We start from the raw sequence: 19,918 nt of genomic DNA, 5'->3' as shown, positions 1-19,918 counted from the left end.
GTTGGGGTAGGCACCCACAGTTACATAGTTTTTCTTTCTGCATGGTTTGTCTGCTTTTGGTGTGCATAGCTGCCATCGGCTGTGCACTGGCATCCCATAGGCCAGGTATCTTCAACCTTTTCAGACCCAGGAAGCACTTTTAACCCAAACATGCATTTGGGCACGCAGATCTTCATCTTTCACCTTATATTTGAATGGTGAGGGTGTTCCTGGATCAGGCTGTGACCCACAAGTTGAAGACCAGTGTCATAGAAGACAACTGCCCATTTGTTTAGATGTATGATTTGTCCTGGTTCAAAGCAGATTTTGGGGTGGGCACCCCCCAGTAGCTCACAGAAAGTTTTGGTCTAGGAGGGTTGCATTGGCATCTTATAGAGGACATTCTTCCCTTTGCGCGTGTGATTTGTCCTGGCCTGAAACAAAGTTTGCTGTGGGCACCCTCAATAAATTATTGTTTTTAATGATATTATGGTGTCCTGTTGCATTTGTGATCATTTCAGAAGCGTGATCATTTTGACCGAGAAGCTTTTTGTGCTTGAAGGTGATGAGTTCCCCAATTGCAGGTATGTATGATATGGGATAGGGATGCGGGTGGCGCTATGGGTTAAACCACAGAGTCTAGGGCTTGCCGATCAGAAGGTCGGCGGTTCGAATCCCCGTGACGTGGTGAGCTCCTGTTGCTCGGTCCCTGCTCCTGCCAAACTAGCAGCACGTCAAAGTCAAGTAGATAAATAGGTACCACTCCGGCGGGAAGGTAAACGGCGTTTCCGTGCGCTGCTCTGGTTCGCCAGAAGCAGCTTTTCATGTTGGCCACATGACCTGGAAGCTGTACACCGGCTCCCTCGGCCAATAAAGTGAGATGAGCGGCGCAACCCCAGAGTCGGCCACAACTGGACCTAATGGTCAGGGGTCCCTTTACCTTTATGATATGGGATAGCCCAATGTTTGTTTAGGGGTACAGGGACTTTCCTTCTTAGTGCTTCAAACTTTTGAGAGAACTGGGAAGTAGTAACCAACGTCAGCACTGTCCCCAGTGTGTTCTGCCAGATGCACATATAGCCCCCCCCCCTTCAGACCTCCACCTCCCAGCCAGCACAGCAAGGGGGGTGGAGGGGCAGGGGCACCCAGACAGCCCCACACCTCCCACATGCTTCCAGTGTTAAAGGGTAAATACAAAGGCGGCCTTTGGTGTCGCTCTGCGAGCCTTGGGGACAAGGGAAGCAAACACCTAAAAAATGGTTCAGCCTTCTTTTATTCTCCTGATGTAGGCATTTTCATCTCCCTGGCATGTGGAGAATGAAGGAAAATATATTCCCTCCTGTTACCCAAGATGGGAAACTTCACTTGACTAACGAATCACAGAATCATACAGTTGGAAAGGGTTCCAAGGGTCATCTAGTCCAACCCCCTGGAATACAGGATTTTCAGCTAAAGCATCCATGACAGATGGCCATCCAACCTCTGCTTAAAAACCTCCAATGAAGGAGTTTTGATTGATTCATTACATGCTTATCCATTTGAATGTAAATAGAAGAGGAGTGGGAAAGTAGACTTGGCTTTTTTTTAAGGTTCTCCACATCTCTGAAGAAATATTTGTGTGGGAGATTAGCAGCCAAACCTAACAAATGCATATTCTTGCTAATTAGCATGAGAAGGGGCTAAGTCCACAGAGCTGTATTGCAGATAGGCAGAAACTCAGACTATAGAAACACAATTGGTAGAGAGGGCTCTGTGTGATGTCATTTCCTCTCCTCTCTTGGAGAGGAAGCACATAGTACTTCCTGTTCCCCCCTTCCTTTGACCAGTGAGATGCAAACATGCCTCTGCTTGTTTGCAGCTCAGGCTGATGCGTGATGCTGGTTATGCTTTAAATGTAAGTATTTCGCCTGCATGGCTTTTACTGCTGCCGTTGCTGCGAAGCAATGCAAGATTATAAGTTGTGGCCTGAGTCATTGTTAAGCGGGGTAAGAAAGGGAGAGCCAGCTTCCTTGATAGCTGGACTTGCTCAAAAATTAGGCCATATAGCCTAATTCCTAAGCTTTTAATTTTGCTGACAGGCTTTTGAAGCTCTCTTCAACCCACATAGGGAAGGATCAGTTGCAATTACATTGGTACCTTGGTTCTCAAACGCCTTGGGACTCATACAACTTGGAACCCAAACACTGCAAACCCAGAAGTAAGTGTTCTGGTTTGCAAACTTTTTTTGGAAGTGGAACATGCTCCGTTTTGAGTGTTACGCTTCTGCTTTGAGTGCCACCCTTCTGTTTTGAGTGTTACGCTGAGGTCTGTCTGTCTTTGCTATTTATTTTGTGGCTCTTTTTGTGTGTGTGTGACTGTGTGGAACCCAGTTCAGCTACTGATTGTGTGACTGCAGTACATTTTTTTTGTTTTGTTTTTATTACACATTTTTATTAGTTTTTACATATGTTTTCCAAACAGAACAGAACATCTCTCATCCTATACAACATTTTGGCTATAAGCCTGAGACTTCCATCAACCGCATCTAATGATTTTCAAACCTCATGACTGCAGTACATTGTTGATTGCTTTCAATTGACGGATCAATGTTCTCCGTAGATAGTAAAAACCATGTTAAATTGCAGTTTTAGGGGTTGTTTTGAAAAGTCCGGAACAGATTAATCCGTTTTGCATTCCTTTCTATGGGAAAGTGCGCCTCGCTTTTGGAATGCTTTGGTTTTGGAACTGATTACGTTTGAGAACCAAGGTGCGGCTGTCAAACACCCCCTTCCCACCTATCACAGCCCACCCCACAGTTTGCAGCCCACCCTGGGCAACAGCGGGATGACCCCGGCCCAGTGGCGTAGCGTGGGGGGTGCAGGGGGGGCCCGGCCGCACCGGGCGCAACATCTGGGGGTCAGGGGGCGCAAATCCACGGGTTAGGGGGCACAAATTACTTGCCTTGCCCCGGGTGCTGACAACCCACGCTACGCCACTGCCCCGGCCATCTGCCATTCATTCTTATCAGCCCTTGGACCTTTAAAAATGGAGATGATTCGGCGGTGGCGGGGCGGGAATCCCAGGGAGCGGGGAGGCGCCTGCCTTTAATCGGCGCGATGCAATAACATGAGCACAAAGCGGGAGAGAGACGGGCAGCGCAGCTGTTCGGGCACCGGCGGGGCAGCGTGGGGGCCGCGGGAGGCGGGCGGGCGGGCGTCCCGCTGGCAAGAGGCCGCCGGCGAGCCGACTGATCCCGCCCGAGGGGCTCCTGTGTCAACGGCGGCTAAGCAAACACAGATGGGTCTCTCCGCCGCGGCGCGCATTCCGCAGCGAGGCTGGCGGCGCGGCGGGGACTCCAGATGACGCGCTGATCCGGCTCGGGCTCGGGCACAGCCCGGCTGGCCAGGGCAGCAGCAGCGGCAGCAGCGTCGCCGGGCAGAGCGCGGAGAGGCGACTCCCGCCATGAGGAACCTGCCGCTGGCCGGCGACGAGGAGCGCTGGGGCCGCCTCTGCCTCAAGGAGCTCGGCGGCATCCAGAAGCTCCACAGGAAGCGGAGCAAAGAGCCCGCCAAGCAGCGCCTCAGCGGCGGCGGACGGAGCTCCCGCACGGCCTCGGCGGGCGCTCCGGACGGGGCCCCCGAAGGCGGCGGCGGCGAGGCGGGCGCTGAGGCGAGGAAAGGCGCCTTCCCCGCGGGGCTGCTGGCGCCTCACCCGCGCGCGTCGAGGAAAGACGTCGAGGGGCCGCTCCGTCTGGGGGGCGGCCAGGCTTTCGCCGACCCCAGCTTGCCGGTTATGGCGTGCCGGCCGCTCGAGAGCCCCTTCCCGCCCGTTCCGCGCGTCCCGACTTACGGCGGCGGCGGCGGCGAGGCGTCCCTGTCGCCCGGGCGGCGGGCGGGCGAGGCGGCGGGAGCGTCCCCGGAGATCCGCGCCATCCAGCAGACGAGGCGGCTGCTGGCCAACGCCCGCGAGAGGACCCGCGTGCACACCATCAGCGCCGCCTTCGAGGCTCTGAGGAAACAGGTAAGCGGCAGGGACCCCCCTCGGGGTGCTGAGAAGGAGCCGGCGCTCTGCGTATGCTCAGAGGAACGCTCTCCTCGGTGCGCCTTTGAAGCCCTAGCATTAAAACCAGGGTCCAGGCAGTGGCGTAGCGTGGGAGGTGCAGGGGGGGCCGGCCACACCGGGCGCAACATCTGGGGGTTAGGGTTAGGGGGCGCAAATCCACGGGTTAGGGGGCGCAAATTACTTGCCTTGCCCCGGGTGCTGACAACCCACGCTACGCCACTGGGTCCAGGGAGCCCTGAAATTGGAGGGGGGGGGGACAAAAACGAGAAATCCCATGCCACTAACTAAGATAGAGCGCTTTGGCGTGGCAATCCCATGAAACTAAGTGCCTTGCTTATTTCAGTAGCTCTGGGTCAGGAGGATTTCTTGGGGGGCTGTACACCTTGGGTCAGAGCTCTCTTCCCACCCCTGCAGGGTGGCATCCAAATCCTGACTCCTCTGCTAGGGTCCTCGTAAACTCATGTTGGACCCTACAGCACATAGGGGTCAACTGCTAGGGGCTGAGGCCCTTCTGGTCTCCCCAATAAAATATTTGAGGGGGCCTCCCCCCAAAAAAGTTGCCATTCATATGGTGTCGATGCACCACGTCACGTGATTATGTGGGGTAGGACTTACTCAACTTAGCACCCCTGTTATTCAACTTAGCACCCCTGTTATTCAACTTAGCACCCCTTATTCAACTTAGCACCCCTGTTACAGCAAATCGCAGGCTGTGCTCAAATCAGTCCTACTTCCATAATTGGTTCTTCTTTAGAAGAGATGTAAGAGTGAAATGCTTGCACTTTGCATCATTGGCTACCCAAAGAAGCAGATTACTTGTTGGTGACCTGTACAACACGCAGCGTCGCCCAAGGGCCATTCAACGCTTTGCTCACGAGATGTTGGTCTTAATTCTTAATCTGATTATTGGGTTGCAGGGAAGGGGCTGTTTTGCTTGGGTAGAAAGCTCCGAAAGAACGTTGGGTTCTCTCCTAGGATGCTTAAACAATGACTGGTATGCGGCTCTCGGCTTGACACTGTGATTTGCGTTGACCTGTAATTGCCTCCCCCCCCCCATCCCATGCCAAAAAACTCAACTTGGATGAAGCAATGCTATTATCAAAAGTTCACACGGGTCTCATGCTAGGTGAAAATTATATCTTCCTGTTAATCAAATACACTTTCCTGTCAGTTGGCCAGCTCTGTGCTCATAACATGTTTTCCAAGGTTGGGTGTGTGTGTGTGTGAGAGAGAGAGAGAGGGGGGGGGGCAAGTTCTGAAATCCAAGTTGTATTTGTTAAAAATCCTGTCTCCCCCTTGGAGTGTGTGTGTGTGTGTGTGTGTGTGTGTGTGTGTGTGTAAGACAGAAGTCACCAACATGGTGCCCCCCAAGATATTATTGGCCTCATCCACTCCAGCCAATATGGCCGATGGTCAGGAATGATGGGAGATCGTAGAATCATAGAAGTGTAGAGTTGGAAGGGGCTCCAAGGGTCATCTAGTCCAACCCCCTGCAAAGCAGAAATCTCAGCCAAAGTATCCAAGATAGATGGCCATCTGACCTCTGCTTAAAAACCTCCAAGGAAGGAGAGACCACAACCTTCTTTTGGAGACCGTTTCACCTTGGAACAGGTCTTACTGTCAGAAAGTTCTTCCTGATGTTTCTTCAGAATCTCCCTTATTGTAACTTGAAGCCATCCTACCCTCCAGAGCAGGAGAAAACAAGCTTGTTCCCTCTGCTTGTCTCCCACACAATTTTAGAAAGTATTGTTTAGAACCAGGCTGTTGCACTTCTTTGGACACCAGCTCCTACCAGCCCTCGCAGACAATGGCCAAGGCTTAATATCAGTATCCGTATTGGTCATTAATTGCATTTTTGCGACTTGTGCCACAAAAACAGAGCTCGCGTGGACATTAAAAACCTGGTATTTTGGACTACAGCTCCTGTACTGTGCTAGAGTTGATGGGGAAGTTTAGTTCAAAACAGCCACACTCCCCGGGGCTGACGGGAGTTTTATTTATTTATAAAAATATTGATGTACCACCATGTGATAAGAAATATCACAGTGGTGTACAATATGGGAACAGAAAACCAGACAATAGCATAAATAATAAGATAGAAACACAAGTTAAAAGCAAAGAAAAAATAAATGTAAGACTGATCTGCATACATTGAATTTCAGTCAAATTATCTGTTTATAAGAGCCTCTTGACACCAGAAAACAGATTTCCATTCCCTCTTGGATGGGATCCTCAAGTTAAAATGAAGATCCTAAATGAGAAAGAGGCTTTCCCACACTTTGGATAGCATTTGAAGTGGTACTTACTGCCTGGTCAAAGACCACAAATGTCATGTCCAGTCACCACATTAAGTTATTAAAATCCAAACATGACCAAAAGGGATGCTGTGATCCACATTTACTGCTATTCTGCCTTGGTCAGACCCCAGCTGGAGTCATGTGCACAGTTCTGGGCACCACAATCCAAGAAGGATATTCAGAAGCTAGAGCGTGTGCAAAGATGATCAAGGGTGTGGAAACCAAGCCTTATGAGGAACAGTTGAAGGAGTTGGGTATGTTTAGCTTGATGAAGAGGAGACTGAAAGGAGATGTGAGAGCCCTCTTCAAATATCTAAAGGGCTGCCAAATGGAAGATGGAGTAAGCTTGTTCCGTCTTGCTCTGAAGGGTAGAACCCAAGCCAATGGATTCAAGTTACAAGAAAGGAGATTTGACTAAACACCAGAAAGAACTTTCTGGCAGCAAGAGCTGTTCAACAGTGCAATGGACTCCCTTGGGAGGTGATGGACTCTCCCTCCTTTGAGGTTTTTAAGCAGAGGTTGGATGGCCACATGTCATGGATGATTTAGTTGAGATTCCTGCAAGGCAGGGGGTTGGACTAGATGACCCTCAGGGTCCCTTCCGACTCTACAGTTCTGTGATTCTATTTTTCTGCTTCTCAGCAGATAGGTAAAAGCATAACTGCTGAGGATGAGGAACATTTGTATTGACTTTTTCTGTTAATATACTTTAGCTGTTGCCTAACACTGACTGCAAGAATGAGAATTCATGTGCCATTGAAAAGCAGGATCTCTGATGGGACATTGTATTATGCTTAATAATAATAATAATAATAATAATAATAATAATAACTTATTTATACCCCGCCCATCTGGCTGAGTTTCCCTAGCCACTCTGGGCGGCTTCCAATCAAGTGTTAAAAACAATACAGCATTAAATAGTATGCTTCCCTAAACTTCCCTAAACAGGGCTGCCTTCAGATGTCTTTTAAAGATAGGATAGCTGCTTATTTCCTTCACATCTGAAGGGAGGGCGGGCGCCACTACCGAGAAGGCCCTCTGTTTTGTTCCCTATAACCTCACTTCTCGCAATGAGGGAACCGCCAGAAGGCCCTCGGCGCTGGATCTCAGTGTCCGGGCTGAACGATGGGGGTGGAGACGTTCCTATGGGCATCAATGAACACTCATTGAACAATTGAACACTCAAATGACTTCTCTTGCTATCTCATCACCCGTAGGAGGAAGTGGCTTGATAAATTGCCTACAGCACTGGGACTTTGGGAGCACCTGATTCTGAAGCATTTTTGAAGCTCTGAAATTATGATCCTGTACCTTGGTGGAGATTTCTGGAATTAAGCTTCATTCAAGGCAAGGATGGGGAACCTGTGGACTCCTGGTGTCATTGGACTACAGTGCCCATCATCTTTGGTCACGCAGGCTGGGGTTGATGGGAATTGAATGTCCAGTGCCTGGAGAGCTGCAGCTTTCTCACCCTCGATGTAAACCATATTTGAGCTTCCAAAGAAAGACCCAGCCACAAGCCTAAACAAGAAATAAATCCCAAGGCAAAACCGGTATCCTTTGTTCCTATTTAAGACACAATATCACATAGTAAACTTTTCTGAATGAACACTGTCTGAGAGAGTAGCGTGAATCCTCCTCCCTATCTCTCTCCCTGTCTCCCTCCCTTCTTATTTTAAATTGTCTGAAAGCAGTGAGCCTTTGTGGGGTGGGGGGCAGGGAATTGCTGTTTAGTGGGGTTTTTTTGCAAAGTCTTTTGCAAACTTTGGTCATATGTTATGCTTGGCTCTGTGTGAAGTGTGGATACAAATATATATGTGGATATATTGGAAGGAAGTGTAAGGAAAGAAGAACATTATCATTCTGTCTGTAGTCAGTACCTATACTGTGGTGTATAGGCAAAGACAAACTTCAGCAGTGAAGAACAGCAAATTCTTCCAGGGAAAGAACCCCGCTGCAACTGAATGTTGCAAATTTCCCTAGTATATCAGTAGATGAATGTTCATTCAGACAGCAGGCTTGCCTGTTCCCTCTACTTTATCTGCTTTTATCTGTTTGGACATGGTACATTCACAATCATTTTGCTAAGAAGACTGATTGGTTGTCATGAAGATGATTACTGCTTGAATGCTTCTCCCTAAGTCAGTGGTTGAGGGACATGGGTGACACTGTGGTCTAAACCACAGAGCCTAGGGCTTGCCGGTCAGAAGGTTGGCGGTTCGAATCCCCATGACAGGGTGAGCTCCTGTTGCTTGGTCTCTTCTCCTGCCAATCTAGCAGTTCGAAAGCACATCAAAGTGCAAGTAGATAAATAGGTACCACTCTGGCAGGAAGGTAAACGGCATTTCCGTGCACTGCTCTGGTTCGCCAGAAGCAGCTTAGTCATGCTGGCCACATGACCCAGAAGCTGTACACCGGCTCCCTCGGCCAATAAAGCGAGATGAGCGCCGCAACCCCAGAGTCATCTGCGACTGGACCTAATGGTCAGGGGTCCCTTTACCTTTTACAGAATGAACATTCTGGAAATAGTTGCAGATGTGCCCCAGCAGTTTGGCAATACCATTGGCACTAGCTTTTTAGTGCCAGCCACAGCCGACTTCTCTTTATTCAGATTGAAGCATTCTGAAAAGCTGCAAAAACTGCATGGCAAAAACTGACTTAGCAACACTATGCTATGGTGGTTTCAGTCTTTACTTGAAAGTTGGTTCCAAGATTGACATGGACTGTTGGTCTGGGGACTTTTGCCCACCATCCTAAGTATTAAATTAAAGATGAGGAACCTTTGTGGGCCAGCAGGCCAAATCTTTGTCTTCCTCTGTGGACTAATTCTGACAACTTTGTGTTATCAGCTATCACAATGACATCAGGTGATGATTGGCAGGTGGGTGGACGTGCCCATCTGGCAAAGTTGGCCAGCACGGGTGGGCTAGATAGCAACCAAGCAGGATAGACCCCCCACACACACACACATCAGTTGATGCTCAATGCTGGGATGACTGGAAAGCCTATCCCCACAACAAGGAGGTTCTGTGCTTAATGTGAATCGGAAATGAGGGCCAAGTGAGTGCAGCCCCACACAACTGTTTTTTTGTGTGACAGGAGAATGACTGAAGGAGGTTAGTTGTGGGAAGGGGCCGATGTTGCCTTTGAAGGCGGTCCCTGTCCAACAAGGAGACATATTGGGGAAGATCTGGCTTGGCTACAGCTATAGAGCCATCATTAATTCTATTTTGCAAAGGTTGAAGCACATCTTACTTGTTGTTGTGTAATATGGCAGATGTTCACCTTCAGCCACATCAGAATTAAGGTTTTGTTGCATAAACAGAAAAAGCGGTTAAACAACCTAATATAGTAAGTAGAACGGCTGCTTTATCTCAGTTTAGTAACATTTCAATGTTTTAATCACATCAAGGACTTTATAAACAACCCTGTGTATAAACCTTGTGAAAAACCAAGAACAATGAGCTGAACAGGAATCTTGGCTTGTTACAACAGTAATTAATACCCTACTGACTTAAGTACAGCTTTTGATGTGCTAAATGGTTTGTGGTCTAGCTATTTTCTTGGAAGTATTTACATGTGCATGGATGTTGCTTTGCTGTATTCATAACTGATCACAAATTACCTGTCCTTTCTACTACTGTTTCTGTAGCTTCAAATCTTGCATATTCTTTCAACAGTTTAGTATACCTCTTACCTATTTTGACTCTGCAGAGCCAATTCTGAAGTTGCTAGAAGATTACCCTCCAAATGTTGTTGAGCTGCAGCTCCCATGGCACCTTGCTAGCTTGGCCAGTGTTTGGGAATAATGGGAGTTGTGGTCAGACAACATCCTAAGAGCCACAGGTTCCCTGCTCTGCATAAGAGAGGCTCTCCAGAAAGAGCAGAAGAGCAGCATGGGATTTTGATGTTGTGACTGATTTTTTTTTCTGTGACAACTTGTTGTTGCTGTTGTTGTTTAGTCATGTCCGACTCTTCGTGACCCCCTGGACCAGAGCACGCCAGGCACTTCTGTCTTCCACTGGCTTCCGCAGTTTGGTCAAACTCATGCTGGTAGCTTTGAGAACACTGTCCCACCATCTCGTCCTCTGTCGTCCCCCTTCTCCTTGTGCCCTCAATCTTTCCCAACATCAGGGTCTTTTCTCGTCTCATGAGGTGGCCAAAGTATTGTAGCCTCAGCTTCAGGATCTGTCCTTCCGGTGAGCACTCAGGGCTGATTTCCTTAAGAATGGAGAGGTTTGATCTTCTTGCAGTCCATGGGACTCTCAAGAGTCTCCTCCAGCACCATAATTCAAAAGCATCAATTCTTTGGTGATCAGCCTTCTTTATGGTCCAGCTCTCACTTCCATACATCACTACTGGGAAAACCATAGCTTTAACTATACGGACCTTTGTTGGCAAGGTGATTTCTCTACTTTTTAAGATGCTGTCTAGGTTTGTCATTGCTTTTCTCCCAAGAAGCAGGCGTCTTTTAATTTCGTGGCTGCTGTCACCATCTGCAGTGATCATGGAGCCCAAGAAAGTAAAATCTCTCACTGCCTCCATTTCTTCCCCTTCTATTTGCCAGGAGGTGATGGGACCAGTGGCCATGATCTTACTTACCAATTAAAGCAGATTATGATAAAATTGCCACAAAACTCTAGCCCTGTCTCCTTGTCCATGCCTGTCAAGTGATTTTCTCCATCCCCTGTAGCAGAAGGAATATTCCATACAGTTTGATAAACTGTTGATGTTGCTGGCTGGAAGGGAGATACTAACCAAATTTACGCATCATGGAAAGTCATAAACAAGGGATGGAGAAACTTCTTCAGTCTGGGGAGGTCACATTCCCTTCTGTGCAATCTTCGCAGGCCATGGGCCAGCGGTGGACGGAGTCACCAAGCACACCTTTTACTTTTGCACAATGGGCAAGTGTCCACATCCACTGACACTCCCCTCTCTATCTTCCATCTAAAGAAGCAAGAGTTCAAGAGCAGGGTGAGAAGCAGGGCCTGTGAGAAATGTGGTGTGGGAAGAGTTCCAAGTGCCATATAAAAATAAACTGGGGGGAGGCAGTTTTGGCCCCTGGATTTGAGGTTCTCCATTCCTGCCCAAAACCATGGCTTACTGTGAACATGGCTTACAGTGCACGACTGCGTGCTGCTGAACTCCTCATGTTTTGCTTTGCACTTCAAGCCAGGAGCAACAAACCATAAGTCTAAGCTTACCATCATATGCAAACAAATGTTCATGGTTTGTTTCTCTCCAGATAAACCAAGATTTGTGTTGGAAGCCAAGATTTGTTTTGGAAGACTTCATTTGCAGAACAACAACGTTATTTGTTTTGAGCACATTGCTGCATTCTCTCCCCCCCCCCCTTTGAGTATTTTCAGCATACCTACTTTGTGGGTTCCTTCAAATTTTTAGATATGGTGAATTTCCTGCACAGATAACATGTCTATGTAGGGGGGGAAATGCAAACCATGTGTTTCAAATCTTCTGTAAGAAAGTCATGTAGAGTAAGCTTCAAAGACTTGATTTAATTCATCTCCAAAGGAGGAAATTCGGAGAGCTGAACTAGATGTTACATATTCAGATACGTAACTCTTCCTGAAAAAGCTTCACCACCCACCCAAAAAACAATCAGTAGCAGACCAGTATGGAACAGAGAAGCTTTGGCAGCAGGGAATGCTTAATTCTTCCCCTGTGGTCACTTTCCCACTTGATATACCATTGTCCAACCTACGTCTTCCCCACAGGGTTCCAGATGTGTGTCTGCTCTCCCATGCATTCATCTGGGCCCCTGGAGGGGGAAATTACTTTCAAAGGAAACCTGCAGTAAAAAACCCAACACCCACCAGGTAGGAACAGGTTAAGTATCTGTTCACTGCTCTGAATTACTCCCTCCCAGTATAAAGAAAAACTCACACGAAAAAGTAATAATAATTACTTTTTATGCTAGAGGAGCAGAACCAAGTTATCTGTGACACAGTTGGTCAGTTAGTTAAGTATTTTTTATTTATTTACTTGATGCGGGGGGGACAGCTGCTCCCCCCAGTTACGCCCATGTACCAGTTTCCCTCCTCCCTGGTCCTTTTACATTCACTTCTTCCTCCTGTAGCATCTTTCATATTCATTCCCAGCTTATGAATTCATTTGTTGTTAATAAATACTAACCTTGAATCTCACTTTCTAATCTCCTTCAACACCTCCTTTGGTCCTCCTTTCCGTGGGATGCTAGCAACCAAAATGCATATGTGAAGCATTAATTGCAAGCGCTGTTGAACTCTGTGATGTCTTGCACTCTGTGGCAGCTATGGCAATTGGTACAGTTGTGCCAGTTAACAGTCTGAACAGTAAGGGCAGCAGGGATGTTATGTTGTGCCACTGTCTGTCTCAGAGTACCAGCCAGTCTGTAAATGCCAGTCAAATCTATGTAAGATGTTTTTGCGACTTAAGTATCGTCTGCCTCATGGTACAGTGGTGCCTCGCAAGACGAAAAGAATCCGTTCTGTGATTCTCTTCGTCTAGCGGTTTTTTCGTCTTGCGAAGCAAGCCCATTGATGGATTAGTGCTATTAGCGCTATTAGCGGCTTTTAGCGGCTTATCTGCTGATCGGATCAGCTGATAAGCGGCTTAGCGGCTTAGAAAAAGGGGGGAGAAAGGGGGGAAAACCAGCAGGAACTCGCAAGACATTGTCGTCTTGCGAAGCAAGCCCATAGGAAATTCGTCTTGCGAAGCACCTCCAAAACGGAAAACTCTTTCGTCTAGCGAGTTTTCCGTCTTGCGAGGCATTCGTCTTGCGGGGCACCACTGTATTTTTAATCTGCAACTGCAAGTACACTAAGTAAAAGTTATTTGTTCTTTAAACTTTAAAAGAGACTGTCTTGCATGGTTTTTATAGGAGGAGAAAAGAGAACTAATTGAAGGGTCAAAGGACCCAGGGCTGTCTTCCTCTGCAAATGGGAACTAGAGTCTGATTCTCACACTTTCTCCCCCTCTGAACATCTTTCCCCAAGACACCTTTACTCAGCATGCAAGTAGTTGCTTGTGTTGACACTGGACATGGTTAGGAGTTGGGGCAGGCAAGTCAGGAGGCTCTGGGCAGGCTCTGGCACTGAGGCCCACTGTTTGAGAAACACAAATGTACCCAGCAATCCTCCAAGTGGCAGTTAATCTGTGATAGTCACTGTTGTTAAGGGTGCGACTGTGTACTTTCAAGATTTTGCCTCTTATGTACAGAGCTCTAGCATCCAAAGGTGGTCATGTATCAGTCCATCATTATAGGCCAATGGAGACTTGGAATTCCTTCAGAACAAGCTGGTGGGAATACAAGGCCAAGCTCAGTACAGTTATGAGGGTCAGGCAGGCAAGCCTTGATGAACTCTGAAGAGGCACGAAGAAGCCTGGAGAGGAAGAGTCAGGAGCAGCAGAGGCTGGCAGCTCATGAAGACTGAGTAGCCAACCTGAAAGCTGCGAATGCTTGCGGGAGAGGACTCCAGTAACAGTATTTGGTAGAGCTGAGGCCACAGTGACAGTGGAGTTGAGGAAACAAGTCACAGTCTAGACTTCTGGTGAAGACCCCAGAAACCCTGAACAATGGGAAGACTCCAAGGGACTCCACCTGAACACACCTGTGAGCTAGCTATGGTGGCGTTAGGGAATGAAATGGGCTATGGTCAGGGAAAGGAACTAGGGTAGCCACTTAGACACCTTCAAGCAGCAGTAACACCATCAACATTTATGTGACATCTACTTAAGAAACCTAAAGCATCATCTTGTATAACCCAGCTATTATGCAACTTAGCTGCAAATGATCATATTATTGTGTTTACTCCCAGGTTAATATGCATAGAGACAGACAACAGGTCTGGGGAGAGCTGAAAGTTGTCTGAGAGATTTTGCTTTTCACTTTATTTATTTTGCCCCGTTGCCTCCCTCGGTCAGTTATGCAGACTTCTGAAATAAGTGCTTGAAAACTGCTGCTACTGTTGTTTTTGTTCACACAGTGGCATCAACACATTTAGGTTGATCTCGTGGCTTCACCATGGTAGCTTCTGTAGCAGTTGGCAGATGTCTGCAGCTGCAAGCCTGGAATGATGTAGGTCAATCAATGGTTTCTATAGCAGTCCCATCTGAGGTTTATGCATGGACAATAGCTTGAGTTCCATACATTAAGTAGAATATGCAACATCTATTTATTTATACATGCAATGTTTGTCCTATATAACGAGTGGTAGTTGTTCTCCAGGAAAATAGCAAGAACGGGATTGTTACCCCTTTGCAAATAAAAGGAGCAAGAAATTTGATGATGATGATGATGATTTATTTATTTACCAACAGCTGCATGTTGTATAACACAGAGGTTCGACATCTGAGGTTTTATCATTGCTAGCTATGGTAATGTTACAGTTTCACATCTGCAGTTGCCCGTCAATATTTTGCAAGGTGAAACAGGAGCAAACAGGTGTACCTGGTAGCCTTTCAAGTGTTGGGTTTTGATGATCCGCTCTAATTTGCTCTTCTTGGTCTTTCTAGGTTCCCTGCTATTCCTATGGACAGAAGCTATCCAAACTGGCCATCCTGAGGATAGCATGTAACTATATACTCTCCTTGGCTAGACTAGCCAACCTGGATTACAGTGCCGACCACAGTAACATGAGCTTCTCGGAATGTGTGGAGCAGTGCACTAGAACCTTGCAAGCGGAAGGGAGGTCTAAAAAAAGGAAGGTATGTTTCGGGAGGATAAAATGACAGCCAGTTATAAATGGATGCGTAACCTCTTTAGTCTTACCAACATTTGCTGGTTCTTTTTGCTGTTGGTTATGCCTTTCTCCAATCTTCTGCATCCTGTCACCTTTTTATTTACGTTCTAATGGAAGTTTATTTACATGCTTCACTTGCATTCCTTTCTATGTTTGAATACAAGAGTAATATTGATGAAGCTATGCTGCTATATTCCCTGAAAACAGCCATCTCTAGGACACTGTTTGCAAACCATAAAAACACAGTTATTCAACTTTGTTTTTCAGTGTTGTTTAATGTAATCTCTGAGGAGGGGAGCATAAGGCAACAAGACAAGGCAATTAATCTCTCTCTGAACCAACCCTCGCCGCCAGTGGTGGAACTGCAATTTTTAACACTACCCCATTCCCCTTACTGAGACTTGAACACCTGATCGGCTTGAGAGTATCGCAACATTGCGTATTTGTCAGGGCTTCAAACTGCACACAAACACCCCCCCCCCCCACACACACACGTTGGGCTGCTGTTCTCACTTCCCTGGCACCTGAGAAGGTTGGAGGCCGTGAGAAAGAATTGTGGGTTCTGCCTCTTGAGGATTAACGAGGCCCCACTGTGGCCTTGCCTTCCTATCTTCAGAATGACTAGTTTGGGTAACTTCTTTCTGTTGGAATAGCAGCAAACAGAGGGCAATTAGCGTAATTTAGGCTGTGAGATAATGAATACTCAGGGGTTGAAAGGGAAAGCTAAAGTTTTATGGTGAGTGAAGCAGCACTACTTGTAGGGCAGTAATAAAGGAACAAATTCTTTTAAACATGGACTGAGTGCTCTGGTGTCTCCACTTAGAAATATCAACACCTTCACCCCCATGAACAGAGAGTGTGCTCCCATGCAGGAGGCCATGGGAATGACTTCCAAAACAAGGATGCTCCCAAGGGTCATCAAAATGTTGTCCTCCTGTGTTTTCCAGCTTTTATCAGACTACAGAAAATCCATTTAATGTGCCCCCCCCAAAAAAAAATCAGAAGTGGCACCAGCCTGTCTAGTATGGACATCCAAAGCAGAATCCAGGCTTGTCAGAACTGCTTCTTTACCCTCTGAGTACTGGCATGTTAGGTTGGCCCCTGAAGTAGCAGGTTGCAATCTTGAATTAGCATTTCCCCCTTCTGACAAGAAGGCTTACCCACTGGCTCTCCCCACGCTTTTGTCTATCATCCTGGAGCTACGTTATGCTTGCCTTTTTGTGCACCCATATGATTTATATGGGGATGTGGGTGGCGCTGTGGTCTAAACCACAGAGCCTAGGGCTTGCCAATCAGAAGGCTGGTGGTTCGAATCCCCGCAACAGGGTGAGCTCCCGTTGCTCGGTCCCTGCTCCTGCCAACCTAGCAGTTCGAAGGCACGTCAAAGTGCAAGTAGATAAATAGGTACCACTCCAGCGGGAAGATAAACGGCGTTTCCATGCGCTGCTCTGGTTTCCAGAAGCAGCTTAGTCATGCTGGCCACATGACCCGGAAGCTGTCTGTGGACAAATGCCGGCTCCCTCGGCCAGTAAAGCAAGATGAGCATCGCAACCCCAGAGTCGTCCATGACTTTACCTTTACCTATGATTTATAGGACTCTCACAGGGATCTAAAAACACACAAGGGCAAGTTATGCATGAACTGGGTTTCCCAGACATATGGCACAGTTCTGTAATAGCATGTTGGGAAGTACCAAGCAATCATCTGGAGGCTTTTAGAAATATTGATATCCTGCCTTTTATACCAGGAGCTTAAGGCTGCATCCTTATTCCATTTTCATTCTCGTAACAACTCCCTGAGACAGATAATGCTGACAGGAATGACTGGCCCAGAATTACCCAGTGAGTTTCACTGGTGAAAGGGGATTTGAATGGAGATCTCTCCTCTCCTAGCCTGACACTAGGCTAACTACTACACAACTTTGCCATGTGAACAGACACCTAAAAGAGAGGTGCAAATGCCAATATTAAAGATAAACAAGAAACCTATCATGCACTGCATTCCTTTAGGTTAACTTAAAACCCTTAGTCAATTAGTTGAAATCTTCATCAAACTATGCTAAGGAGGAAACCAAGTCTTCCATCAGTTTTCCGCCCAGAAAGTGACATGGATAAATCAGAGGAGAGATTGATGCCTTTGCTCAGGGTTTTATGACAAAAAGAGATCTGTAAACTACGAGTGAACTTCCTGTCTGCATTTCAGACTCGGTTGCATGCAGGGTAATAAATCAGCTGGGTTTTAATGGGCAAATGGATAGCTAAGCTTGAGGGATACTTCTTGACTCTTAAGAGTTACCTGCTCCCCAGAACAATGTGATTTCTGTTTATCCTAGCAATCATTTCATTAAAATGTAGTTTATAAATAGACACAGCAATACGACCCCATTCTTCTCCATCAGAGACTTATTGGTAGATCAGCATGGCTAAGTCAGAGGATTGTGGAGGGAATGTAAATTAGGGTCAGGGCCAGAAACTTTGTTCTGTACATTTGCAGCCGTAGTCAAGCACATGGATCACTGGCGGTTCACCTCTGTGACATCACAAAGTTGCCTCCCCTGGAGCAATTTGTTAGCTTTGAAAAAATGGCAAAAGAAAAGAAAAGAAGAAAAGAAAAAGGCTTTCAGGGGTGCCCAAACTTTTTTCAAAGAGGGCCAGATTTAATGAAGTGAACATGCGTAAGGGCCAACCAAAGTTGAGCTTTTTAAAGGATTTTACCCCAGGACATACACTGTCACAGGGGCCGGATAAAATCGACAGACAGGCCAGATTAGGCCCTCGGAATGGACTTTGGACATGCCTGGCTGAATTGAATAAATGTACATATGGGGTAAGCCAATAGCAGAATCAGCATTGATTTGCAGGCAGGTGCAACAGCCTTTTTTCACAGCGAGGTTAGGTCAAAAAATGAATTTACCCCATAAATTTAGGGGAAGGGGCTTGGGTCAGGAGAGCAAGCTGGATACTTCTCTCCCTGGTGGGACAAGTTCGATAGGTGAATTTTAAACTACATGGATGAAACTTGATGTCAGGTTTAAAATTAAACCGTGCAGGTTGAAGCACTCTGTGGCAGGAGCATAGGGAGGGGTGTGTGGCCCGCCCCGCCCCGGGTGTCATCCCTGAAGGGGTGACAAAATGGCACGTCGCGGGGGGGGGCAGCATCTACCACAGGGCCTAGCCTGCAGCGCGCCGAGGCCACGCGTCTCTCCTGGGAGTGACGCGGTGGCTCGGGGCCCCGTGCTGCCAGAAACGGCAGCGTGGGGCTTGCGTCTGCCAGGCAGACTCCATGCACAGATTGCCATGGCGCCCCCATAGGCGGATCACCCCACCCCCACCGCTTCGGGTGCCAGAACAGGTAGCTACGTCCCTGCACTGTGGATGGCATTTTCAAACCCTAACTTCAAAGTGCCAGGGGCAGCTCTCTGCAGGGGCTTGGAACAGGCTTTGCAGATGCCACCAATCGGCTGATCAGCAGTCCTCGCAAATCCCTTTTGTCGCCCAGCTGCATCTTGCATGTACCATTAGATACAATGCATTTTTCAGAAATAAAGGGTGGCATGGGAAGGGCTGTAGCTCAGTGCCAGAGTGCATGCTTTGCTTGCAGAAGGTTTAACCCCCAACAGCCACAGGTGTGCTTGGCAAAGATTCCCATCGGAGACACTAAAGAGCCTTGGCCAGTCCATGTTGACAGTGCTGAGAAGATGGACCAATGGGTTGTCTCTGTATAAAGCAGCTTCCTATGTTCCTGTCTCTAAATATATAATTTAAAAGTAGCTTCATATTTTATATAATCTGTGTCCACTGCATAGCTGTTAACTTACAGATTTGAAAATAAGGGACCAGCAGCCTCAAAAATAAGGGATCCAGCAGCCAAAATAAGGGATTTTCCGAACACGGGTATGTTCAACTTCTGAGCCCCTCCAAGCCAAAGGCAGAAAGCCCAGCCAGCAGCCAAGCGAAGCCTCAAGCGGTGGTTCCCACAGTGCAGCAACCTGGCAAAGGGGATGCAGCAAGGAAAACCACCGTCACCTCTCCGCTGGGAAGCGCTGAGCAAAGGCGAGTCCCCAGGCAACGCGGCCGATTTGATCGGCACAAGGCATGCAAGCTCCACCCTCCAGTCGTTCTTAGACTCCTTATTGGGTGAGCAACGCAGCCAAGCAACACAGTTGGAGCCTCCCTTCTCCCTGGCCGGCAGGCAGGGAGGGAGAGGAGCTGCTTCCTTTGAAACCCGGGAAATTTAAGGGACATCATCAATAAGGGACAGCAGCAGGACACAGTGCTGGGATAAGGGACTTTCCCGCCAAATAAGGGACAGTTGACAGCTATGGTCCACTGTCCATATTAGATGTAAAGCCCTGTTAAAGAGATGTGATATCCATCCATTTTATCTTTGATTGTACAACAGCATTTCTGTACTGGCTGAGAGACTTAGTCCTACAGTTTGGTTATTTAAACAAACCCTCTCTTTTCCACCTGGAAACTAACATGCTTTCTGTGTGGTGTGTGTTTTTAGCCGGCTGTTCACTAAGTAGCCATAGGAAATTATTTGATTGTGAATTGAAAGATTCAGCCAATATAATCAGTCTCCAGCAAGCCCACCTGACTGCAGAATGCAATACTACAGTCTGCTCCCTCTTTCTCCCTCCCTGTGTCACTTTCAGACTTGTTCCATTTTTCCACTGCAGGGCAAGCTTTTCACACTCCCCAGATGTAGCTGGTTAGAGCTTGTTCTGGCAGGCAGAGGCGCCAGATGTTACATTTACCGGCTTGCGTATAACCTTTGTGTTCGATTATCTATATGATGTTCCCAGCATGGAAATACTGTTTCCCATCCCCGTTCCATTTTGCTATTACAGCAGGA

At 47.4% G+C, this 19,918-nt stretch overlaps 1 protein-coding gene across 1 annotated transcript in view; it reads left to right on the top strand.

Moving 5' to 3' along the window:
• Positions 1-3,156: 3,156 nt before the first annotated feature.
• ATOH8 (atonal bHLH transcription factor 8) overlaps positions 3,157-19,918 on the top strand; it is a 29,167-nt gene continuing 12,405 nt past the window's right edge. The window contains exons 1-2 of the mRNA XM_083503587.1: positions 3,157-3,978; positions 14,835-15,026. Of these exons, the coding sequence (XP_083359713.1) occupies positions 3,421-3,978; positions 14,835-15,026 (750 nt within the window). The 5' untranslated portion in view covers positions 3,157-3,420. The remainder of the gene's footprint in view (positions 3,979-14,834; positions 15,027-19,918) is intronic.

This window comes from Podarcis liolepis (assembly GCF_965112155.1).
Source record: "Podarcis liolepis genome assembly, chromosome: 5".
NCBI classification, from domain to species: Eukaryota; Metazoa; Chordata; class Lepidosauria; order Squamata; family Lacertidae; genus Podarcis; species Podarcis liolepis.
Note: the sequence above shows the minus strand (reverse complement) of the source record. Positions and strands in the feature narration are given on the sequence as shown.